At 44.3% G+C, this 26,360-nt stretch overlaps 2 protein-coding genes across 2 annotated transcripts in view; both read right to left on the reverse strand.

The window, feature by feature from the left end:
* CORIN (corin, serine peptidase) overlaps window positions 1–16,862 on the reverse strand; it is a 358,777-nt gene extending 341,915 nt beyond the window's left edge. Inside the window, exon 1 of the mRNA XM_045284056.1 lies at window positions 16,649–16,862. Coding sequence (XP_045139991.1) covers window positions 16,649–16,723 — 75 coding nt within the window. The 5' untranslated portion in view covers window positions 16,724–16,862. The remainder of the gene's footprint in view (window positions 1–16,648) is intronic.
* Window positions 16,863–22,051: 5,189 nt separating this feature from the next.
* The window catches only part of NFXL1 (nuclear transcription factor, X-box binding like 1), a 53,416-nt gene continuing 49,107 nt past the window's right edge, over window positions 22,052–26,360 (reverse strand). Inside the window, exons 21-22 of the mRNA XM_004706317.4 lie at window positions 26,055–26,108; window positions 22,052–22,917 (exon numbers count right to left, since the gene is read on the reverse strand). Coding sequence (XP_004706374.1) covers window positions 22,744–22,917; window positions 26,055–26,108 — 228 coding nt within the window. The 3' untranslated portion in view covers window positions 22,052–22,743. The remainder of the gene's footprint in view (window positions 22,918–26,054; window positions 26,109–26,360) is intronic.

Here is a 26,360-nt window from a genome sequence, read left to right on the forward strand (position 1 = left end):
TATCAGATACAATTGGACTCAGTGTGTTTTCATTTATATGTATGATAGATGATTGATGATAAGTATAAGTGTGATTTCATCAATGTCCGGAAATTACATAAATATATATGGCTAAAGAATTGTGTACAGGTGTCAGGTTGGCAAGGGGTGGATTGAAATAGTTTATTGTGCCAGCCTAACCGATAAACACATGTGGGATTAATTGAAGGGCGGAGGTTCCTTTAAGCCCTGGACTTCGCACACAATTGGAATTCACATCTCTTGAGCTGGGGACTGACTGTTGGTGACCTGGCCAACTGTTGGTGACCTGCCTTGGTGTTTGCTGCCTGTGCTGGGATAGCCTGAGTCTCTCTACAGAGGACTACCTGGTGGCCCTCAAGACTCAAAGGACTGCCAGTGTCTCACAACTCTCTAACACGTTTGAATTATACTGAGCCATTTGTACTGTTTTATAATTCAACTGTTTAATTTCTTGTGTTATATGTCTATCTGTATAACTGCTTTATAATTTAACTGTTTATTTCTTGTGTTACATATCTATCTATCTACATAAATATATATATAATTACTAGCAATCTGGTTTGATCTCTCTATAGAACCCTGTCTAGCACAAGCGGCATTATGCAAATGTCTTGAGCCTCGTGAGAAGGACTGACATGTGGCGCAGGGGCACAAAGCGAGCACACACCACATGATGGGAAGATGATGCTAAGAGACTTGCTCGAGGCAGGATTTCCATAAACTGTTAATTCGTCAAATGAGCCTGTATCTGCGAATCTCAATAAAACAGGTGTCAGCTCCTCCGGTGACTCTGATGGGAGCTAAAGTCAGAACCCCAGGCCTAATCACACATCCACTCACATCCGCAGATAGAGGCAATCAGAATGAAATGTTGGCCCTAGAAAACGCACGCCAGGCAGCCAGGTGGCGCGATGGTTATGTATGTGACTGCTGACCCTAAACAGCAAAGTGCGGCGACCCTGCGGCGGTGGGCTGCCCTGGCCCACGGAGGCAGAGGCCCAGGGACCACACATGGCTGAGAGCATGAGGACCCGAGAGCTGAGGGGAGGGATTGCTGTGGGCTAGTGACCACATCCTTACTGTCTACTGATCCCGACTCCTGGTAACCTGTTAACTTCCCCCACCAAAAAAAATAACAATAATTATATTGCCTGTGAGTTGTGTGTAGCCATTGCAATGAATTACAAAAAAGATGAAAAATAAAGTCTTGCAGGGAGAATGGTTGGTGTCAGAAGAGGTCAAGACAGATGAAGGACAGGGTCAGATCTGACCACTGCCTTGTGGCACCCACGATTAGGCAGCTGTGGAGATGGATTCTCCTTCTCTTGGTTGGCCAGAGAAGGTCAGATATATGCACACACACCCCACCACCACCCCATGTCTTTTACACAGATGTATTTTTTCATAAGTCTGGAAGTCAGAAGTACGGAATCGTTTTTGCTGGGCATCTGAGAAGAGGATCCGTTACATGACTTGTGGCCTTTCCTCAGTCATTCAAAGCACCTCCTTCCAGTCTGCTTCAGCCACCGCATGGCCCTCTCCTCTGGCTCTGAGCCTCCTGGTGCTCCTTAGCTGCCTTCAAGTGGGTCCCTGATTCCTGTTATAGAGCACAACTACTCCATAGGCTTTTCTTGGCTTTGATGCTTAGGGGAGCCATTCATCAGGCTTTTCTTGCAATTATCTGCCAGTGGATTTGGGCAATCAAACTTTAGGTTAGTAACCAATTGCAACCACTCTTCCACCCAGACTCCCTGGCCTTCCTGCCTCCCTTTTTAAAAAAGGCACAGTAATGACATCAAGCCCACCAGAGAGTGCATGCAGCGTACTCCCCACTCCTCAAAATCTTCACTCTCATCACATCTGCAAAGACCCTATTGCCCTATAACATACCATTCATGGTCTCCGAGGGTCCATGCATGGACATGGATGGAGAACCATTTAGTCTACAACCAGGAGGCAGATGAGGCTTTCTACTCCCAAAAAAGAGTTGCAGTCTTGGAAACCCACTGGGGCAGTTCTACCCTATCCTATAGGTCATCAGGAGTCAGAACCCATCCGATGGCAGTGAGTTTGGTTTGGAGTTCGCTTACTGCCTGCTGCAGAGCTCTCTGCTGTCCAGGAGGGTGGAGAAGAGCCGCGTGGAGCAGTTGAGCATGCGCAAAGTGATTCACTTGAGTTGAGATGTGCTGCAAGAGCACCAAATGTTGAAGAGCTTGTGAAAAAAAGATAAAGTCAAACATCTCAATTTTTATGTTAATTGACATGCTCGACAGATGACAGTTTGGAGATATTGACCTAAATAAAAGATATGATTAAAATTAATATTATGTTTCTCTTTTCTCTTCCACATGAAGCTACTGGAGCCTTGAAAATTGTGTATTGAACTGTGCCACCACAGGCCAAAAAGGAAAACAGGGCAACATGAATGTCGTTGTTTTATTTTTGTTGTGTGGACACCCATCAAGGAGTCTACATTCGGAAAGCAGCACGTCTTACTTTGGCTCTCCTCAGGAGAGCAACCAATGAAGCGGAATTCAGATTGCCATCCAAAAGGGTCATTGTCTGGGGTACGTGCACAACTCAACTGGCTCCCAGATAGTGGTAGCAAGAAGATACATTTATCGAGCAACTCATTGCTCCTTAGAGCACCCTTTCCTCTGGTTCTCATCAGCACCCTGAGAAAGAAGTATTGTTCCCACTGCTCTGGGAGAGGACAGAGTGTACAGGAAGTTCACTGGCCCGAGGAGCACCAGGACAAACAAGAGCTCTAAGTGATGAGCTCAGCTAGAACCTTGACTGCAGCTCTGTGTGCCTCTGCACCCAGAGTTCCCTGGGTATTTTCTGTATTGGCTGGACTGACTTGATCAGATTCATTCTGCTTTTTATGTTCCTTTACATCCAACCTCCCTACTTCTATTCCAAACACCCACTGCCATCGAGTTGATTCCAACTCATAGTGACCCTCTATAGGGGTTCTGAGACTGTAAATATTAATGGAAGCAGTGTAGCATCATCTTTCTCCTGCCGAGGACTGGTGGGTTTGAACCAGCAGCCATGAGGGTAACAGTCCATTGCTTGCTTACCCAGCAGCATCACCTCAACGCTATGCAGTTGATGCTGGCTCACAGCGAATCTAAAGGGCAGAATAGAACTGCTTCTGCGTGTTTCCGAGACTGGAACTCTTTGTGGGAATAGAAAGCCTCCTCTTTCTTATCAAGAATGGCTGGTTTCAAACTGCTGACCTTTCAGTTAGCAGCCCAATTCATAACCGACTGTGTCACTGGCATCCTTAGATTCCCCAAATTTCCTCTGCACTTAAAAATTCCACTTCTTTGCTACCCTGAGCACATTTTATATTTACTTGCTTTTTCTCCTCTTAACTTTGAAGAAGATATGCCCCACATAGTTATAGAAGAATGGGGCAGTGGGATTGAAGGAAGATTCCTTAAAACCTAGCAGTACGCTAGCGTCACAACTTTGCTTGCCAAAAATAAAGATGATTTGAAGCACTCGCTGATGAAAGTCAAAGATTATGTATGGCCTTCCGCGTGGAGCATGTCTGAATATGAAGGGGGAAAATGTTCAAAATTAGATCAATAAACATCAAGACAAATGGAGAAAAGAAATGAAATTGTCAACCATTTCATTGACCAATAATCAATACCCATAGAAGCACCAGTTAAGAAATCAAATCACACATTTTTCCACTGGGCATATAATCTGCAAAGGATCTTTTGAGTTAAAAAAAAAAAACCTAAACTAAGATGTCACTTTGATAAGGTGCACCTGAGCCAAACCCTGGTCTCTTCAATTGCCTCCTATGCATGTGAACAGTAGACAGCGTAAGAGGAATGCAGAAGAATCGATGCATTTGAACTGTGGTGTTGCCAAGAGTACTGAAAATAGCATGGACAGCTATAAGAAAAAATAAATCTGCTTTCGAAGAAATAGAACCAGAATAGTCCTCAGAAGTGAGAATGGTGAGTCCCTGGCTTGCTTACTATATACACATCATCCGGAAAGACCAGATTGAAAAAAAGTACATCGTGTTTGGTAAAACAAAACAAACCAAAAAAACCCCAAACTCACTGCCATCAAGTTGGTTCTATTCATAAAAACCGTATGGGACAGAACAGAACTGCTACTTTGGGTTTCCAAAGCTGTAAATATTTTAGGGAGTTAGAAAGCCTCATCTTTCTCATTGGAAGTGGTTGATGATTTTGAACTGCTGACCTTGTGGTTAGTAGCCCAAGGCATAACCATTAATCAGACAGCCCACCTCAATGGGTGGAAAGGGGGGAGAGAAAGCAAAAGATAATGGTGCATCAGGCAATTCCATTTCTGCTTCCACAATAAATCACAGCTTTTCAATCTCTACAGACCCTTGAAGGTGTCTAGTCCAACTACCTCATTTTACACAAGAGGAAACCCAGATTATAAAGGTCAACTGACTTCTTTAAAATTCCATAGCAACTGAGTGTCAGACAAAGACCAGAACTATATATTTCCAATTTTGTTTGACTTGGACATGTTGCTTTCAAGGAAATATGAAGCCAAATCATTCCAGTCCACACTACAGAAGAATGGCATCTTGCTATTAGGGATCGGGTTCTGAAATAAACACCCAAAGGCGAAAATCACACACAGTCAAAATAATCCTGGAAAATCCCTTAAGAAGGTGCCACACTGGACACCAATATAGGTTTTGTCAATATGCCCCACACAGCCAGATAATCCAGGAACAGAATACAGTCTGTCATGAAGCACCAGACTAATTATTTGAATTGAAATTAGAGGTTATGTTCTACAAAAAACAACAATAATACAGGATTACATGCAATACTATAAGATGGACACATACAAAGACACTGTGATATCCTGGAAATGACAGCTATGTTCGTTCAGGCGACTAGAAAAATACATTTATAGACACTCATATGTGTATAAGAAAGAACTTTATATAATAGAGCAATTGTATATTGAGGAAACACCCCAGTTCTGTCCAGATCAAGTCCATAAGTCCAATATTAGCCCATATGTCTATACCACTCTATAAATTCCTCTTCAGACTCATACAACACATGCAATGACACTGTGTTAGTCTGGGTAAACTAGGGAAACAAATCCACAGAAATTCAAATGTATAAGAGAGAGTTTTACATAAAAGGTAAGTGCGCATTAAGAAAACATCCCAACCCAGTGCTGTCCAAGCCCACAAGTCCAACATTAGCCCATATGTACGACACCAATCTACAAAGTCCTCGTCCATCTCAAAAAACACACACAATGACACTGACTACAGGAGGAAAGCTGAATCAGTGAGCATGTAAGCATCTCAGCACTGGCAGGGATCTCCACACGGCTGCTTCAGCACCCAGGGATGCATCATGTGGCTTCTCCTCAGGGGATATCTTGCAGGAAGGGAGACTTGCCAGCTGAAGCAGGGAACTGGCTAAGGCAGCTACACCCTGGTCCAACCATCAGAAAGCAAGAGACCCGGGAATTAGAAAGGGCAAGGCTCACAGAGCCATTTATCCCACATGTTAATCCCACATGTGTTTATTGACCAGGTTAGCACAATTAACCTTAACTATCTCAGACAGTGACTGCAGGAAGATCACAGACTAGTGGGTGGAAAGTCTTGTGAATCCAGTGGTAATGGAGGCATCTCAGCTTTGACAGGGGTCTCCACATGGCTCCTCCAGCTCCAGGGCTCTAGCACCATCAGCGTAGTTCCATGGGTCTTGTCAGCAGGAAGACAAAGGAGAGAGAGGGAGAGAGAGAGAGAGAGAGAGAGAGAGAGAGAGTGTGTGTGTGTGTGTGTGTGTCTGGCCTCCAGTGAGCTATTTATCTCTGTTGCACCTCCAAATGAGGGCATCAAGCTGACACCTGATTGACAGACAAGACTCCACCCCTTCACAAGTTGACAGGAGATTATGTAACTGCCACAACAGCAAATCCCTTCTCCCATCTAGGGCTTTCACTTCAGGGCACTGAGTAGAATGACAGGTTGAATGACTCATACTATGTAAATGATTGCTTCTCTTCCTTGCACTTCGGATTCACATTTACATAATCTTTGACTTTCATCAGCAAGTGCTTCAAGTCATCTTTATTTACTCCAATTCGCATTGTTCTACCGTTTTCCACTGTACTTATCACTCTCTCCCTCCACCTCTCTGCCCATTAATCATCCTGCTGTGGCTTGTCTGTTGGTGTGATGTCCTTAGCATTTTCACACCAGCAGGATCACCGATGTTGGACAGGTTTCAGTGGAGTCCCCAGATGGACACAGGCTACAAAGAAGGTAATGGTAATCTGCTTCTAAAAATTAGCCCATGGGAATCCTCTGTGAGAGTTAGGGATTATGCCCACTTGGGTGGGCCGAGATTCTCCCATGATATGATCTCACATAGTGTGGTCAACTCCATGATGGGATTTTCTGTGAAGCAGCCAAGTAGTTGTGAGAAGAATATGGTAGAGTGTCGCCTCTTTAATCCAGTCACAGCCTTGATACAATTGAGGGAGGTTACATTCGTGATGGGACCTGCTCCTTGTTTGGACTGGGGGTATATGGAAGCTGGCTCACTTCTACTGCTGGATCTGAATCCTCATCTGCGTCATTGACCTTCTGTTATACAATATGCCTACCAATTCCATGAGCCAACCTTGGAGGCAATCAACTGACCTTGGGTTCATTCAGCTCTGCATTGACCAGTCTGTGGTCTTCCTGCTTCATCTCCTTGCTTCCTCTTTGTTAGCGCCTGCAGCTCCTCAAATCAGGAGACGTCTTCAGCTTACATCTGACCAACAAATTGAGCCAGACTGAACTGACCCACTTCTACAACTATTTGAGCCATTTCTTTGCTTTTCTTTTTTGATGAAACATTATATTGTGAATAGTGTCAATTTTTGTATCAGTTGTGATTTAATACATATACCATGTCATTCCATATTTCAATCACATCAAGAAGAATTGTACAATTGCTACCACAATCAGTTTCCAACCATTCTTTTTCTACATGGGACTCCTTGACATTGTCTCTCTTTTACTCCACCTCCACAACTGGACCTTCCTCCTCCTCAAGCCCCTGATTCTACTTGCTGTCCCTCTAGGCTCATCAAACCTAAGTTTCACAACTGAAAAATGGAAAAGCATAAAGCACAGCTTCAGGAGGGTGACCTCCAATGACATGACACCTCTGAGATACACTCTACTGTGAACAAACCAAAACCAAACCAAACAATACAAAGTGAAAATACAAAAAATATTAGAAAACAGATCAGGTACACCTTGCATCAAAGGTAAGGTGACCAGACGTCCCGCTTTTGGCGGGACAGTCCCAATTTTTAACAATTTTTCCCATGTCCCACAGTGTTTTTAAAAAGTCCCGAATTTTGGAAAGAACGCACGACAAGCTAGGGTATACGCTTTTCGGCTGCCATGTGGCTATTTAGCCAGGATATGAGTTTTATCAATAGTGTCCCACTTTACCAATGTTAAAATCTGGTTACCTTAATCAAAGGGGGAATCAACTGACAAAGTTTTAACTGTGCAGGTCAAAGGCATCCACCTTTGATCTTCTATATTCCTATCTCCCAAGCACTCAGTTTAGTGACCACTTTCCTCCCATCCCTCAATTTTAGATGGGGGGGGGGGTGTTCTCTGGAGGCTTATTTCCTAAGTAGTTCCACAAATGAATCTCGGGCTCCCACTGTCATTCGTCGCCTTCTGAACACCGGATTCTCACAGTTTAGGCTCTAATAGTGATCCCTCTTTCAACTTTGGATTAAATGGATTCCAATCCTTCAGTGACTGATGGTGTGCTTCTTCCATGTGAACTTAGTTGATATCTCTCTTAGATGGCTGCTTGTTTGGAGACAAGACTTTAAGACCCCAGATGCTATTTTCACTGAATTCTTCTCCCCATCTTACTATAGCACCCATATCTTCTCTGTTCCCTTCCTGAGGGAACAGGGCCATGATGTAAGAACTGATTGTTCTTAAGTTGGAGCTAGAATTTAGTGTGAGCCCAAAACCCATCCTGGATCTATGCTTTTTTTTTTCCTTTTAATTTGCTGTAACTGGGAGTGAACACCTGTCATATCACTTCATAGTTCCATCACATCATACAGAATTGTACATCTGCTTCCATAATCAGTCTCCAAACATACTTTCCCTTCCTGGACAACTCTCCCCTCCTTTATATCCCACTTCCCCCTGAAACCCTTGTTCTATTTGCTTTCCCTAGAGGCCCAGCGTCCCTATTTTTCATTTACCGAAAAACAGAGAAACAAATAACGAAACTTCAAGCGGGTGACCCCAATAGCATAGCACCTCTGAGGCACACCCTAATATACACAACATAAGCCACATATAACAGAATGGCCATCACAGGATAGCTGGAATAGTAATTTGTATCTTAATACAGCCTAGAGGGCGTTGCTGGAGCAAGATCTTGTTTGTCCACCCACCAACAGTACTCCATTCTTAGGATAGCTGTCTTAGTATAGCTATACTCCATTCTTAGTATAGCTTAGTATAGCTCCATTCTTAGTATAGCTGTCTTCTGCTAGACTTCTGCTATACATGTCCTTTGCACCATGGATTTTCCAGCTTACGTCCTCAGGTTCCAAGTGTACCTGTGGAAGAATCCAGTTCACTCAGTTGAGTTGTCACATGGGGGTCTCACCGATACAGCCTCTGGAGCATCCCATGCACCCAAAAGATCCAGGATTCAGTGTCCCAGGGTTCCATGGCCCAATGCCTGGGTTCCCTGGATGCTCCCAGAAGCCCTAGTTCAATGTTACCCACCCAGCACACCACTAAAGACACTCCCCACCCAATGTCCCCCAAAGTATCCTCAGTCACTCCTCCCCCACCTGGAGGTCAGCTCGTCTTCTCTTCCTCCTCTCAATAGACATGCACTTATGTTCCCCCAAAGTGACCACTCATTCTCCCTTCTGCTGCATTGCCCCTCCCATTAGTAAGCCTCATCTCTTCCTTTCCATAGACATACACATACACGCAGCACTGGTTAGGGTCCCATAGCCTATCCAACCTCCCCCAACCTTATCGAGAGCAATAGAACATTGTGTGTCTGGTGTGCTGTGGACACGCCACCAGGAGCGATCCTTCACTAGCGAGGACATCCTGTTCGGTAAAGTAGTGAGCCAGCGAGTGTGAGGGAAACACTTCGGAGGGTGGATTGGCACGGTAGCCATAATGAAGGACTTGGACATGCCAACAATCAAGAGGATGGCACAGGGCCAGATGACATTTTGTTCCGTTGTACACAGACTGCCCTCATCTCCTAACTGATTTATTAAGTTTAGTGTTTATTGTTTTCACAATTGCATAGAGCATCATGTTACTCAAGGCCAAGGCCCAATTGCCTAGCACTGGGTCTGGGACCATTACATCGATCAATCAATGGTCATCATGAATCAGAATGGACTCAAGAGTGGCAAGAACAGTTTCCTTCTGGCCTCGACTGTATAGTTGAATCCTTGTAAGTTGAAGTTGTTTGGAGCAGCTAGTAGAAATCACACAGCCCTAGTCAGAAGGATTCACCTGGAACTGTTCACATAGCAAACATCTTCTATAGCTATCTGAGCTTCACAGAGCACTGTTGTCATGTTGTTCGATGTCACCAAGCGAGCTCCGTCCATAGTGGCCAGATATACAACAGAACGAAACACGGCGCAGTCCTGGGCCATCCTCACAATCGTTTCTATGCTAACCCCATTGTTGCGGCTACTCAGTCAATCTATCTCGTGGAGAGCCTTTCTCTGTTTCATTGTCCCTCCACTTTACTGAGTATAACCTCCTTCTCCAGAGACTGGTCTCTCCTGGCAATTGGTCAAAAGTATAAAAGACTGTACAGAGCACTCTGGCCATACTTCTTCCAAGACAGCAGTCTTGGTACTTTCAATCTTCTTCTCCAGCACCATAATTCAAATGCATTGATTCTTCTACAGCAGCGGTTCTCAACCGGTGGGTTGCGACCCCTTTAGGGGTCGAACGACCCTTTTACAGGGGTCGCCCAATTCATAACAGTAGCAAAATTACAGTGATGAAGTAGCAACGAAAATAATTTTATGGTTGGGGGGTCACCACCACATGCGGAACTGTATCAAAGGCTCACAGCATTAGGAAGGTTGAGAACCACTGCTCTACAGTCATCCTGATTCATTGTCCATCTTTCACATGCATATGAGGCAATGGAGTGTCCCATGGCTTCAACCGGGTGTATCTTAGTCCTTGAAGTAACATCTTTGCTTTGTCAAGAGGTCTTGGGCAGCATATTTACAAAATGCAACTCATCCTTTGATCTCTTGACTGCTGCTTCCATGAGCGCTGATTGTGGGCTCAAGTCTTTATGGGAGCAGAAAGTTTCATCTTGCTGTCCCAGAGTCGCTAGTGATTTCAAACCATCGACCTTTCATTAGCAGCCCAACTCATAACCCCCATGCCACTAGGGATCCCCAAATACAAACCAGTAACACCAAAATGGCCTCACCAGCTCATCTCTTTATTTTCTGCTGTACTGACTGGCCTTTCTCCACTGACGTCCGTCCTCATGGGCTCCTTACAGAGCAACAGAGTATTGAATGGCAAGAGGGCTCCCTTAAAGGGCCACCTTGGATCCTCAACAAACCCTATCGAGTATTCCCTCTGCGCTTGTCACCACCAGCTCTGATGGTGGTGGATCACAGCACTATTCCAAGAGCTGCCGTAAGGGAAACTGGTGGGGCTGATGCCAGCAGCGGGGACCATGGTGAACAGGCACACTTCAGCAGAGCTGAGGACTAAACTAACACAGATGCAGGCACCACTCAAGAGCAGGGCAGGTAGACAAGGCAGGGCTTTGGGACAACAGAGGCTCTGTTTGTGGCGAGAGAAAGGATAGACTCTGAAACAGCGCTGGGGACTGTGACATGGTCCTGAATGGGCAACTAGCGAAGCAATCCAAAGGGGGGTCATCCCGTGCACTCCACACACGCGCAGAACATGCACAGTCATTTCTGTCTGTAAGGACAGGAAACTGCATGGTCTCTACTCACTCCAAAGCAGATTTAGCAGAGTCCTACGAGGTAAAGGACAGAAGAAACGGATTGCCTACCAGTACATCTGAGACCATTCTGATTCATTACCATCCCCGTAGACATCGTAGATCTGCCCTTAGTGTTTCCAAGGCTGTGATCTTCATGGAAGCGGATGAGTAGCTCTTTCTCCTGTGGAGCAACTGGCAGGTGGGAACTGTTGACCTTGCCGCTAGTACCCTAGCGCATAAGAACTGTGCCACCGGAGCTCTTTGCTCTTGGTCTTAGCTGGCTTCAGAGACATCTCTCTCTGGTCATTCATTCACGGTGAATGAGTACCATTTGTATGCCAGGTGCAGTTGTGCTGTGGCGCCATTGGGTTGGTTCCAACTCATATCAAGCCCAGGTACAACAGAGCGAAACACCGCCCGTCCTGTGCCATGCTCACAACTGTTCGCATGTCTGAGCCCCTTGTTGCAGCCGCTGTGTCAGTCCATCTGTTTGATGCTCTTCCTCTTCTTTATGACCCCTCTACTTTGCCCAGCATGATGTTCTTCCCCAGGGACTGGTCTCTCCCGACAACATATCCAAAGTACGCGGACAAAGCCTCTCCACCCTTGCCTCTGAGGAGTATTCTGGCTGGACTTATTCCAAGACAGGTTTGTTTGTTCTTCTGGCATCGATTTTTCTTTGGGCTTCCTTAGTCACTGTCCAACTTTCACATGCATCTGAGGTCACTGAAATTACCATGGCTTGGGTCAGGCCCACCACAGTCCTCAAAGTAACCTCCTTGCTTTTCAACACTCTACAGAGGTCCTGTGCACCAGAGTTAGCCAATGTAAAGTGTTGTTTGATTTCTTGACTGCTGTTTCCATGAGCTTTGATTGTGGTAAGCCAAATACTATCCTAGAAACCAGCAAGAGCAATGGAAATTGATATTTTAAAATGGGGGAGGGAGAGGGGTAGATAGAAAATAGACCAGATAAAGAAGTATAGTATTAGAGTGTCAGATGCTGAGCAGTCTAGGAGAGGGGCCAGGAGAGTGAGAGGGGGTGTCAGTTCTCAAACCAGAATGAATGGGACACTCTCGATTGGATCGTACTTTGTACACTGGACATGGAACAAGAAAACCACCAGCCATAAAACCCATCATGAAGGAAAAAGAACACAAAGGTAGAAGTCTATCAAAGGGGAAGGAGAGAATGCCCAATGATTCCGTGATTAATACACACTGGCTGGCTGATTTATAAATGAATCTAATCATTACAAGGGCCTCAGCAACATAAAAGACCGCAACAGAACAGAAATTCTTTAACTATTTGAAACAAACTTTTATGAAAAAAGAAGAAGAAGAAGTAAAGGTGGTGTGGGTACATGCTAGACAGGGGAAATGACATAATCCTTAAAAACCAGCTGTCCTCAAACCGACTCTGAATCATGGCAATCCCATGAGTGTCAGGGTAGAACTGTGCTCTAAAGGCTGATCTTTTTTCAGAAGTGCATCACAGAGACCTTTCTTGTGAGGCGTCTGTTGATGGACTCGAACTTCTGACCTTTTAGAGAGCAGCTGTTTATTTGTACCACCCAGGCTCTCATTTATCTTCCTTTCATGGCCAGCCAGTCAATGCCAACTCTTACCATGTCTACAGGGCAGGGTAGAATTGCCCCCGTGAGTTTCTGAGACTGTAACTCCTTGCCAAAGTAGAAAGCACTGTTTTTCTCCTGAGTAAAGGCTGGTGGTTTCGAACTGCTAACCTTTTGGATTGCAGCCCAACTTGTCACTACTACACCACCAGGGCTCCTTTTTTATCTTCCTGGAGAGAGTAAACGTTTCTACTCTAAAACTGTCACTGAAGCAGAATGAAGTTCTAGAACCATGCTGAAAGAGAACTGTCTGCCAAGAAAAACATTCTAACTACACTCAGCACCTGAAAGGTTGGTTGCTAATGAGACTGAATAATTGAGTTTTTAAAATTGATTTCATTTTGATTCAGGTAAAATTTAAGGGTAAGTAGTCAAATGCTGAGAGTGGCTACCCAAATGCAGCTTTGCAGTGGGACTGTTCCTTTAGTAGAAACCGGTTAGGCTATACTTGATGCCCTTCATAGAATGCACGGCTACTGTGCATCACGCAGGTCAGACAATCACTCCCATTGACCCGCGGTGCCATTGAAGGTGGTCAGTAGCATCAGCCCCGCTTCCTGACTGAGAAGGCCAAGGCTCATCTACATTGCCTGGCAGACCTTAGACCTTGTATCTTACAAAGGTCCGAGTAGGAAGTTTGGCTTCAGGTCTGACTCCAAGGCCCAAACATTTTCTGCCACGGCATCCCATCCATAGCATCTTTCTCTCTTATGTTTTCTTCCACTTCCACCTTTTCCACCAGTCTTAAAATATACAAGTAAGTGCATGCAAGTATGTCTGGTTAGATTTTTGAGGGTAAACTGAGGGACAACGTGTTTGGTGTGGATGCAGTGTTCTACAAAGTCAGCATCCTTCAGTCAACTGGCCTCCTGTTATCATAAAAAGTGGAACATCAAGAACAGTGGGGGAGTAAATAGGATACACGCATGCTTACTTATTGAAAATTTTACTAAGACAGAAGTGGCATATTAACTAAAGCTTTCTTCCTTGGGCACACTCAGCAAATTTCAGTATGATCATTATCCTGGTCCTTTGGGACCCCTAAATCCATCAGCAAAGTGACAGAGCAACCCACAGACGAAAGGCCATTGTGTCCGATGAGGCTGGGCAGGAGGGAAAGAGGGGAAAATGAGCAATAAGTACCTCTTTCACAGGTTGTCGAGAGGGCGTTGCTAGCTTGCTGCAGATTCTTGGTTGCTCAGCTGTCCCCTTAACCTGCAAACTGCTCCTCACAATAGAGGAGGTCAATTGAATGGTTTGTAGGACAATAGGTTCAGCAACTGCTAAAATCCAGAGGATGCTATAGGCCCATAGCATGGCCTTCTCAGGATTAAACTACAGCCAGCTTAGTGAAAAGGGTTGGCGGAGTGGTTACATGATAAGAAACTGTGTAATGAAGATCCCTACAGTGGGCTAGCATTCCTTCTGATATAATTAATTTCATATCTTTTTTAAATGTCGCTATACTTGGACATTTATTTGATGAGAGCAATAAAGCACTTTAGTGTTGGATTGATCGGCTTAACCTACTGGAAGGTTAGCTGGGACTCTCATTGGTATGGCAAATCTATCCTGCAAGGTATTTCTGGAGAAAGCCGAAAAGAAACATGCTTCATGGGCACAGCACAGAGAGGTTTTGAGGTTTGTGTGAATCCCCCCCAAATACCTCTAAAAAGAGTTCATCCTATTAGAATTACTGGTGTCCTGGGAAGCCTTCTTGGAAAATGGACTGCTGGACACAGCATTCACACACGTCCATGCAGACCGATTGGTATCCCATTCTCACACAACAATACTATGCGGGCACTTGAACATAAGCCCTGGTGATGTAGTGGTTATGAGTTGAGCTGCAAACCACTAGGTCAACAGTTCTAAACCACGAGTAGCTTCGCAGGAGAAAGACAGGCTTTCTACTCCCATATAGAGTCCCAGTCTCAGAAATCCACAGGCAGTTCTACCCTGTCCTGTAGGGTCACTATGAGTCCCAATCCATTAGATGGTATGAGTGAGTAGTCATAAACTGAGGAAGCCTGGTGGCATCGGGGTTACAAGTTGGGCTGCTAACCACAAGGTCAGCTGTTAGAAACCACCGACAGCTCCCTGGTAGAAAGATGAGGCTCCCTACTGTGGTACGGAGTCTCAGAAACCCACAGGGGCAGTTCTGCTCTGTCCTATCGGGTTACTATGAGTGGGAATTGAGCTATGTGGTGAATCATGCACATACCCAAACCAGGGCATCGCATCAATCCCGATTTATAGCAGCTCTGTAGAACAAGAGGGAGGTGCCCCTATGGGTCCCCAGACTGAAACTCTTCCCAGGAGTAGGAAGCCCCCATCTTTCCCGTGTGGAGCTGGTTGGCGGTCTCAAACTGCTGAACTTGAAGTTAGCCCAGTGTGTAAGCACTTTGCCACCAGCGCTCCTAGGCACCTAATCATACTAACGAATTAATCATGTTGGAGAATTTTGTGTTGGGGCTGCAATAAGCATTGAATTTATAACCGTAAAAACAACCAATGCACTGTTTGTTCTTCTCTCAGAGGCATGTCAGCGTTAGGGTGTGCTGTATCTTTAACTTCCAAGCCCTCCGCTAACAATGTGTGCTCCTGGACAATTATCAGGACAAATTCCTGACTCGCTCCCTTTCTGACTGCCTCCTGAGTTCCCACGTCGATGTTGTTCCTATTGGTAAATTACTTTGGGAACGGAAAAAGACTACAAACTACAAATGTGCACAGAGAAAACGTCAGAATTCTGTATGGAGTTAGCCTTTGGAAGTGCGTTGTTATTAGACGTTTCCCGCGTGGAGCAAGCTTTACTTTGCGAATTTCTAGGACAGCTTTGCCCGGACGCCCCAGCGGGACGCGACCCCCACGCGCTCTTACCGCCCAGGCCGAGTCCCGGCCACAAGGAGACGCGCAAAGAGTGCCCACAGCGCCCCCATCGGCGCTGCGCGGGTGGTGGCCCGAGGGGCGCGCCCTGGGGCGCAGCCCGGGAACGCGGTGCCAGCGGGGGCCCGCGCGCAGGCCTCGCGGTCGCGGTCGGGAGCCTGCGCCGCCGGAACCTCTGCGTCAGCCCGCGGGCTCGGACACTAGACTGCCGCCCGGAGAGAAGGACCCCTCGAAGCCATCCTGGGCTCCGCGGGCTCCGAGCCGCAGGAGCCGTCCAGTGTGCCAAGTTCCTTCTTGCGCTCCCAGCACTGGTTCCCTAACTCCCCCTTCCCGGGCCTGGATCGAAGCCCGCCAAGCCCCGAGCGACTCGGAAGCCAGGGGTGCCGGGCCTGTGCCGCCCAGAGGGAAAGTTTGCGCGGAGGACGCCGGACTTCCCAGCACCCGGCCAGCGGGCCGGTCCCAGGCTGCCAGCGCTCAGAACCCGCCAGTGTTGCTGGGGAACCCCACCGGTCGCCGCGGGGACCGGGACGCGCATCTGGAAAGGGTGCTTACGTCTGGGGCCGGCCGCGCTGCGGTGCCATCCCTCCCGCGGCGGGGCGGCGGGGCCGCGGGCGCAGAGAGGAAGCCGCGGGTCCCCGGGAGCTGCGTCCCGAGACTCCACCTGCTCCCTCCCCGCGCGCCAGCGCCAGGCATCCACCTGGAGCGCAGGGAGCGGAGCGAAGGAGGGCCTCCGCGGGAGAGCTGACAGTGTCCCCCGCAGGGCAAGTGGGGTCTCCGGGCCCATGCGACTCGAGCGCTGAAAGAAACGCTGCCCATGCCCCCGGGAGGGTCGCTGACGCTGGGCAGCCCGGGTGAGGGACAGTGCGCCCCGGGACTGGCTGCAGGGCGCCGCGCTCGGCGCTGGGCAAGCCTGCGCTCTCCGACGGCCAGGGAAGCCTGCGCACCTGAGCGGAGAAGGAGGCTGAGCCGGAGGGGTTGACCCTGAATTTGTCTGCACTAAGACGCCTTCAGACCTCTTTGCCCGCGGAGGGCAAACCCTGGATCTTACCGGCTCTGGAGCCCCGGAGGGGGGGTGGTGGCGCTCTTCCGGAGCGAGCTCCGGGGACTGCTTTGTGGAGAACATGCCTTGCTGTTCCTCAGGCCACTCAGGTCTGGGTCACCTCTCTCTCCTCGCCTTGCCCCTGGCTGCGGCAATACGGATGCACTGCTTCCCACTCCGTCAAGAAGCAAGTTGAACTTCAAGGGGCAGCGGCCCCACATTTTGTCTACTCGACAGATCCCACCCGCGGACCACCCCACCCCTCTGCACACCCTCCCCTTCGGCTACGGGTCCCACCCATCGTAACAGACCTTCCATATCGCTACCTCTTCACACTCCAGGCAATGACTCTCCAAGGACAGATAGAAAGCCAGCGCACTTCCGGCCTCCCCCTAAACGTACACTTGGATACTGAGGCGCGAACTGGATGGGACCTGCACAGAGGCTGCGGGGAGACGGAGTGGCTGGGAGCCAAGGAGTTACTTTTAGCCTCTCCTTGGTTCAGCTTATCACAACCAGGATCAGACCGGTTTCTTTTAGCGCCAGTGGAGATCAAAATGACTGCAGGTTCTGGCACTTACAGGACCCGTTTGTTGTAAAGTAAAAAACACTATGTAACTGTAACAGTTAAAGGGTGAGCATTATTGGTCTTAGGCAAATGGAAATGTGCTTTCTGCTTTATGTTTAGCGAAGAAGCTGCTTCGTGTGTGTGTGTGTGTGTGTGTGTGTGTAAACATGCTGGGATCTTTGCCCATTCTGGAAGGACCACGGGGAGAACCTGGAGGCGTCTTCCATCCATCCATCTGCAAGTTGAGCGTGAGGGGGACAAATCTCTGCCCTGTCATCCACTAACAGCCCTCTACCTAAGGCAGTGTCGACCAGAGGCCACTGGAGATACACCTACAAGCCCACGACATTTGTTCCCAAAATGTATATAATAGAGGCTTTTTCTTAGATAGGACTATTCATCATCCAACTTCAATCAAAATCCTAATGGAACTTTCCATAATTACTCGAGGCAATCAAACGCACCTCCAGGATTCTGGAGGAAGCCACACATAGTCAAACACATTGTCATTCCACGAATATCACTGCTGGGTAGGGAAAGGGGAAATGGTACCCCTTTCTAAAAACAGAAGGAAAACCAGTGTTTAAAGTTGTTTCTGAAAGGAGATGTGTGGCTGAAAGACTGTTATTTAACATTGGATTTCTCAAAACTCAATTAATTCACTACCATCAATTCATAGTGAGCCTATTGGACCAGGTCCAACTGTTCCTGTGGGTTTCTGAGGCGGTAACTGTGGAGGGCATAGGAAACCCAGTCTTTCCCAGCAGGAGCTACAGGTGTTTCCATCTGCCTACCATGCTGCCAGCAGCCCAATTTGTCGACTACATCACCAGGGTTTCCTCTAGCGCTTTATAGGAGTTGAAAACCTGAGGTTTTCCCCTTAGATCAGCTGGTGGCTTTGAACTGCTCACCTTGTGATTGGCAGCCCAATTCATAACACTGCCAAAGCCCAAACCTCCAAACCAATGTTGTTTCCTCACCCCTTCAACCGTACACAGGGTTTCCAAGACTGACAATCTTTAAGAGAGCAGATAGCTGCATCTTCCTCCCAAGACCTGGGGTTTGTAAGCCAATGCTTACCTGACTTACACAACCAGGGCAACTTGCACAACCAAGCCCAGTATCTTAAAAGTCAATGGAAAGTTAAGCTCTTAGTATGTAGCAGTTTTTATGCTAAGCCCTTTGCTTGCATTGATGCTACCAACTATGTAGTAAGGTGGGCACGATCATCATCATCGTTATTCTCGAGATGCCACAAGTCTGAGGGTACACAGCCAAGGAACGCCTGAGTTTCTGGAAGGATTTCTTGAAGGCAGTGTTTTCACAGGGCTGTGCTTGCTGCATAAAGATACTGCCTCATCACACATCACCAGGGCAGGTACACTTGCCCCATCATGAAGAACACAGGTTGCTCTGCCAGCTCTGCCTTGAGCAACTCACATTGACTTTCAGACCATGGTTCATCAAGTCTCTAAAATGGGTTAGATTCCACTACTAAGATTTCTTCTATGGGCATTCTGCAGCCAAGTCAAGGCTCTCTCAGGGCCTTTTTCTATCACTTTCTGCCCTCTGGTGGAGGTGTTTCATGAGCTATGAAAATTTAAGTCACTAAATCAACCGGCTTGAGAGAATCAGAGTGTATTATCTCCCTCACCACTCTACTCTGCTCCCTTGAAAAATACAGCAAGTTGCCCTGATGGTATAAACTATGTCATCCTTAAAGCTTCTCCTGGCAAGAAAATCCAACCAGTTCTACCTAGTTGCTGATGCACCAGAGGAAAATACCTGAGTTATTTCTTGGTGTGCCCTTTCACAGACTCCACACTACCACATACCAGAGTAACAGTATGTAAAAATGAGGCTAGGCATCTTTATCCTCCTTCTAACAAACATTTATTATATAAGGAGCCATAAAAATATTATAATCTCACAATATATTCAAATTAATCTGAATAAGGAGAGGACTCTTCGTGTTCTTCAACACCTTGGAGCAACATTTGGATTATTCCACTTAAAATAAAACATCAAATAAACGGCAAACATCACCTAAACTCACTGCTGAGCCCATTGCGAGCCTCTAGGGCAGGGTAGAGAACTGCCCAAGCCTGTGCTGGCCCAGACTCTAACTCTTCATGGGAGCAGAAAATGCCTGCTTTCTCCCTCAGAGGCTGTGGTTTCAAACTGTTGGTCTTATCATCAGCAGCTCCATGTGCAAACACTATGCCACCAGGGCTCCAACCATGACCTAGTTTTGCGAAATACCTTCATTTTTCAAAAAGAAGCATTGGCTGGCCTTTTGAATTTTTTATTGTCTAGCATTTGAAGCAGAGAGCCAACTAGTTCGTTTGAAAAACCAAACACACTACAAATGAAGAGCTCTCTGGGAAAATTGACTTAAAGGTAGCACATATGCTTCTAGAAAGGTGGAAAGTGTGGTCTTACAGATTAAATGTTGGTCATACATAACTTTACATATTGCATATTACAAATTTAGTATGCCGAATGAAGGCAATTTGAAAGCACAAAAACTGATCTGAGCAACTGCCAGTCTCCCAGAATAATGGGCACACAATGACTGAAATAGACCACTTTGATTTGGAGGCTTTGGTTGGTGGTCCAGGGATAAAATTCCATGTAGAGTCCCAAGACCACTTACTGCTAATAGGAGGGCGTACCTCCCCACCTCCCTCCCAAAAAAAAACCCCAGAAAAGCATCCACAACTCAATCTTGAGTTAGTGCACCTAGTGGTGTTGCCCGGGAAGGTTCTCTCTGGTCAGTGAATTTTTTTGGTAAAAGCAGTTTTGCTCAAACCTAATTTTTTGTGATGGCTGATTTAAGAGAACAATGTGGCTGTGAAATTTTGTCACCTACTTGGAAAAAATGCTGCAAAACCGTTATGATGTTGAACACAGCTTACAGGACAGTACCATGGGAAAAACTCAAGTGAAATGTCAATTGATGACAAACCTTGTTCTGGATGTCCGTCAACTTCCTGGATGAAAATGTTGACTTGTGGTAGGTACATTTGGAGTTCGTTCCACCAAGTCAGGCTGTTAATCAAGCTTTCTTTTCAGAGGTTCTGAAGATAGAATAACTGTGTGTGACAAAAAGGCCTGATTTGTGGCAGACAGGGGACTGGTTTTGCCCTAACAATGCACCTGCTCATACAGCCATTGTAGTGCGCCAGCTTATGGCAAAAAACAGCATGTTTCTCTTGTTTTTGCCAAAGCCTGGCGGACTGAGATGGCTGCCAAAAACTGACACACCTGACCTTGCTCTATGCAACTTTTTTTTGTTTCACAAATGAAGAGGGACAGGAAAGGACAGTGATTTGACAACATGGAAGAGGTGAAGAAAACAAGGGAGGTGCTGTCAGTGATCCAAACAGATATGTTTGAAAAAATACTTCCAAAGGAATAGCAGAATTGACAAATGTCTTAAGTGGAACGGAGAGTACTTTGTAGGTGCTAAGGTTGTTTTGTAAAAAAATTTAAATACATATGCTTTGAAAAAAATCCTGTTTTGTGGGGTGGGGTGGGGTGGGGGAGGGGGTGGGTACCCTTTCTTAAGATGAAGTCTTGCCATTCTAGCCTCTAGCACTCTGGCCACACTCCTTCCAAGGCAGACAGGTTTGTCCTTTTAGCAGTCCATGGTGCTTTCGATATCCCTCTCCGCACCGCACCACGACGCAATCTTTCTTATTCTGTGTCCAACTTTCACATGCAGAAAGCAACGGAAAATGCCATGGCTTGGGTCCACACACTAGGTGCTCAATAAAAACAATTGGCTATATAATTTTAGGCTATAAACTCTTTCGATTTATTTTTAATTGTGGCTTGGGTGAAAAAGTTTACAAACAACTTTCTCCTTCCACAATTTATACACCCTGTGTTTTCTGACCTTAATGTATCTATCTCCTCAATAATAAAGCACTCTTTCTGCTTCCCCAGTTCCACCAATCCTTCTGACCTTTTGTTTTTGGACAAATGTTGCCCTTTTGTTCTCCTCTGGTTAATTGTTCTCTGAGGAGTTTCTGAAGGTATTACAGGTGATCCCAGACATGAGGGTCAGCAGTTAAGCAAAAATGATATCCTTGTTTGTTGTACATCTTTCTGGGACATTAATCCCTTGCTCTCATAAACCTTAGGAGTCATTTTCCTGTGACTGATGTCCCAGAAAGATGTACAGCAAACGAGGGCATCATGTTTGCTCAATTGACCCAGATTCTGAAATACACGGCAATGGCTTTCCAAGAAGAAACTTGGTTACTCATCTTCCTCAAGACTCAATTTAGCAAGAGCACAATAAGGCTCTGGCTTGCATGTCAAATATCTGCTTTGGAGCTTAATACAATTAGGAAAAGTAAAGACATCTAAAATCAAAACAAAAAGCCCATTGAAAAAAGAAGTGACCCTCATGAGTTTGGACACCAGTTAATACTAGACTAACGTACATGACATTAAAACAGAAGTTAAATCCAACGATATTTAGAAATCCTTTGTACTTCTGTTTAAAAACATTCTTCTACCACTTCCGACTATCTATCAATGACTATGGTTCTGTATCAGCTCTTAGCTTCCTTCACTTATATTCAAAAGCCTAACCTAAAATTTAAGGCTCTGGAATACATCAAATACTAATAGTGTAGATTACAAATGTGTTATGAAAGAATGTAATAAAATTTGACAGAAACCTATTTAAAATTAAAGTGAATTTGAATTCAAACTTATTTGGTTACTGATATTTTTTGTCAGTTGCTCTTTGGGAGAGTACGTCCAGCTGAACTCTGCTTACCTCACAGGATGGTGGTAGGGAGGAGAAATAAAATAACAGTCACAATATCTGTGTTCAGAACATCTTGCTCATAAATATCAGTTAACTTTTATTATTATTTTGAAAAGACATAAGTTGTACAAAACATTCCAACTTCAGTTCAAAACTTCTTACACAAGAAGTAGCCACATGAGGAATCCAGTCTAGCATTTATTAAAAACAATTATATTTTCCTCTAAGGAACATGTTAAATGAAAATTTGTATCAACAACTGATAAAAATCCTCAGCAGTAACTTCTGGAATCTAATTGTTTTACAGTTTATGAGGTCTTTTAAAAGAATCACTTGTTTAAAAAAGTACAAAGTTACATGATCAAGAAAAGCACCCTTTAATAAGTACATAAAACAGTGAGAAATATTCCTCTTTCTGTATGTATGGCTCAGTTTCGTTTTAATTTTACCTAAGGGGGGAAAAATTAAAGGTCTCTTGGAAATATTAAATAAAACAAACTTTGTTCATGTAATTCGACCACTAGCTAATCATTCTTTAAGTTGAAGTCATGCTTGTTACAGCAACCACTGTTATTCTGTCCTCTCCAGGACGCTAATGAAGACAGTGCTTAACACTCTGCCCTTCTACCAGCAGCTGAAAGAATACAGGCTGAATGCGAACTGTCATGTTTTATAATATATACTTCATAACATTCTAAACTGAACAAGCCAGCTAATCTAATCTGAGGTACAGTACAAGTCCAACTCATTTTAATCTGCACCATGAGCAATGTACCATGCAACTACTACAACCACAACTCCACACAGTGGAAGGAGATAGTATTTATATTTTTGCCACAGTGACAGTTCAACTGTTATTTCGTCTCTCTTCCTGTTCTTCTTTCGACGGCCTTTCAGTCTGTTTTCAAAAGCCTCCAGTTCAGCCTAAATCAAAACAGCATTATTTTAATTAAATTTAAAATTTTTAAATTTCATTTAAATAAAGAAACTTACAAAATTTTAGTAGCACAAGTACAATTATTCTAATCTGACTTATGAAAATGTAGTCCACTTCTGATTGTATTAAATAAATCCAAAAGCGGAAAGTATAACAAGAAAGAATTTCAGCCCATAGGTCTGATCTGATTCTAAATTTAGAAACATCTCATTAAATCAAGTTTCCCTAAAATGTAGGCCATGGTCTTCATCTTCATTAATTTACTGGGGGTTTACTATATGAAGCTTTCACCAAGTGCTAAACGATGCCCAGTCAAAATAAAATACCTATAGCTCTACCATTATTGGTGGAACTAAATATTAGTGGCTTATTAGGAAGAAATTCAGGGGAATACAAAGGAAAGACTTACCAGATCTTGAGTCTTCTCTTAAAAACTAATACTTTAAAACATTATCAGAATTCTACAGGGGAGCTGTAAGTGCTAAAGCCAAGTGTTGGTGAAGAAAACAGATAGTGCTTTAAACAAGCAGCCTCCTAAAAGTCAGGGCCAGCCAGCTACTGCTCTGATTTTGTGGCAAAGCACACTTACCTGTGTGATTCAAGGATTATAAAAAATAAAATCCAAAATCAGAGGAGGGAAATGTATCAGAGCTTAAATTCTGAACACCCTATTTGTAGAAGGCTATCATGACAGTGAAAGCCCAAAATCCATTTGCAGAGTCCCCACAGGGAATTAAGCATTGACCATTGACCAGGAATGTGAACAGCCTAGTCCCCAGAGTGCATCAGAAAGTGGGTTATTATACTTAAGTTTTAGTATCTTATCATTTGTTTTCCGTTTGGATGCACTTTTAATTTATTCTAGTTTTATTAATTTCTGCTCTTTAAAAGTTTTCCTGTATTTTGCTATTGTTTTTTTTTGTGGGGGGGTGGTATGATTTTCTTTATATCAAATCTAGGATAGGTAAATCTACAGAGACAGTAACTAGATTTCATCTTTCTTAGGGTTATGGCAGGAGAGATTAGGAAGAATAAGGGAACTAATAATGTGTAGAAGCAGTGAGTAAAGTATCCTAAAATTGATTGTGGTGGTGAATGCACACTCACTGCAAGATATTCAAACGATTAAACTGTATGGTCTATCAACTATTGCAATTTTTTTAATCTTCAGGGGAAAAACATGCTTTATATTTTAAATCAAAATGAGTATTTTAAAAAGTAGAATTAAAAACATCTCCTGAAATATAGCTGAATGTTCTTCATTATAAAACATGGATTTTTATCCTGCTTAAAAAACAAGCCAAACTCATTGCAAACCCTATTGGACTGTTCCATAGCGTTTCCAAGGCTGCAAATCTCTATGCAAGCAGAGCACCGCATCTTTCTCCAGCAAAACCACTGTGCGTTTGAACATGTGACCTTCAGTTAGCAACTCAACACTTTACCCATCATACTGCCAGGACTCCCTTTCCACTGCTTAGAACTTAGTACACGGTTTTTGGTTAGGAAAACATAATAGTAAAACTTACAGTAAGTATTAACCAAAAACTATGTGTGCTATACACATAGTCCTCTGTAAATGCTTATTTAATAGAAGGAAATGTAAACTGTAGTTAACATACCCATTATCGTGTTATGGCAGATACTATTTTCAAAGATACAAAATGGCCATTTTTCCATAAGTCAAAATGTCAACATATTATCAAGTGGTTTTTGATACACAGAAAAAAGGTCAAAATATCTTAAAAGCAACCAAACTTGAGAATCACTGAAATAGTAAAATAATTGAGTCTAAATGTGATCCAGTCACCAAGTGGATTTTTAATGTTTTATAACATCTGTTAAGGTTAGTAAATATGAAATATATTTATATTTTTCATTTATAATAATTTATAGAAGGGGAAGACAGCCTAAACTAATCCTAATAATTTTATCTCCCAGGACTCCATAGAATCAACGTTTTAATATTAGTTCTGCCAACTTATTTTTGGATACCAGTCAAGTCAATTTTACAGAACCATAAAATACAAAAAGTCATCTTGACAGTGTGAACTCTTCCTAATGTCCTCCCTTCCAAGTAATATAGCCTTTTCAGTTTCTTCACCAACACAATGGGCAGTTTAGCATATAATACACCATGCTGAATAAAGACAAAGCATCTCAAACTGAAAAATATATATTACTACTGGGAAGTTAAGCCACTCCTTGGAGTATATGATCAACACAGTATCTGAATAAATACAGAGAATCAGGGATGTATTCTTATCCAGGTAATTACTAAGAATAAGTGCAACTCTGATTAAAGAATAAGGGAGTAAAGACTAGTAACCAAAAGGCTGACAGTTCACGCACACCTACAGAGTAGAAAGCCTTAAGATACTCTGCTTTCACAGCCATGAAAACTCTATGGGATTTAGTTCTACTCTGTAACGCGGGGCTGTCTTGAGCTGACCTGAAGGATCTGACTCGACCTGAGTTCACTGGCTAGTATAAAGCACTTACCCTTTGCAGATAATCTGCAACTCAGTAAAACAGAACTCAAGTCCTTTCACATGAGTGAAGACATGCCTGTCCAAGCCAAAAGATGCCTTGAATCGAAGGCTCTCCCCTTTCTCTTCCCACTCACCCCCACAAAAAAAGAAATTCTTATGGCTAGAGCATGAACAAGCTTAGCCAGAAAGTAAATTGAGAAACACAAAATATCTGAGACTATCTGTCATCTCCTGCCTCTTCAAAGTTGCAGTAGATCTAGCAGAAGTAAATACCTGGCTTTCATATATATGTAAATAACCAAACTCACAGCTACTGAGCCAATTCTGACTCACAGCAACCCTACAGGACAGGTGAGAACTACCCCTGTGGTTTTCCGAGATTGTAACTCTTTACAGGAGTAGAAAACCCCTTCTCTCTTGAAGCATCTAGTGGTTTCAAACTGCTAACCTTGAGGTTAACAGCCCAATGTGTAATCACTATGCCACCAATGAGCCAAGGCTGGCAATACATGTATTTTTGCGGTTCAAATTAGGGTTGACCAGCCTCTCATTTGTACTAGAATTGTACTTTGCTTGCACAAAAGCCAACAAAGATGCTAAGAGATGCAAATCCAAATATGCTGTTTAGCTACCTGCTGTCTTCGCTTTTCTTCTTCAAGAGCAGCTTTGGTTTCTGCTTCCTTTATCTGTTTAGATACATTTAAGAGTAAATTAACCTTGTAATCATCAAATTTTACACAGATTTTTTATTTCCTCACCCCGGCTCCCCTAACCATAACACCTTTGGGAAACATGAGAAAGTTATCCTGGGAAATGTTACCATGGCATCATCATTTTGCAGCAGAATATATGTAACCTATCAGGGTAGCCTTATGATATGTTAAGTGTGAGATCCCAATTCAGAGACTTAAAACACAGTAAAATAAAGTTCTTCTCAA

This window comes from Echinops telfairi, unplaced genomic scaffold, assembly GCF_000313985.2.
Source record: "Echinops telfairi isolate 266 unplaced genomic scaffold, ASM31398v2 ScPeMD7_7468;HRSCAF=8506_0, whole genome shotgun sequence".
Classification (NCBI taxonomy): domain Eukaryota; kingdom Metazoa; phylum Chordata; class Mammalia; order Afrosoricida; family Tenrecidae; genus Echinops; species Echinops telfairi.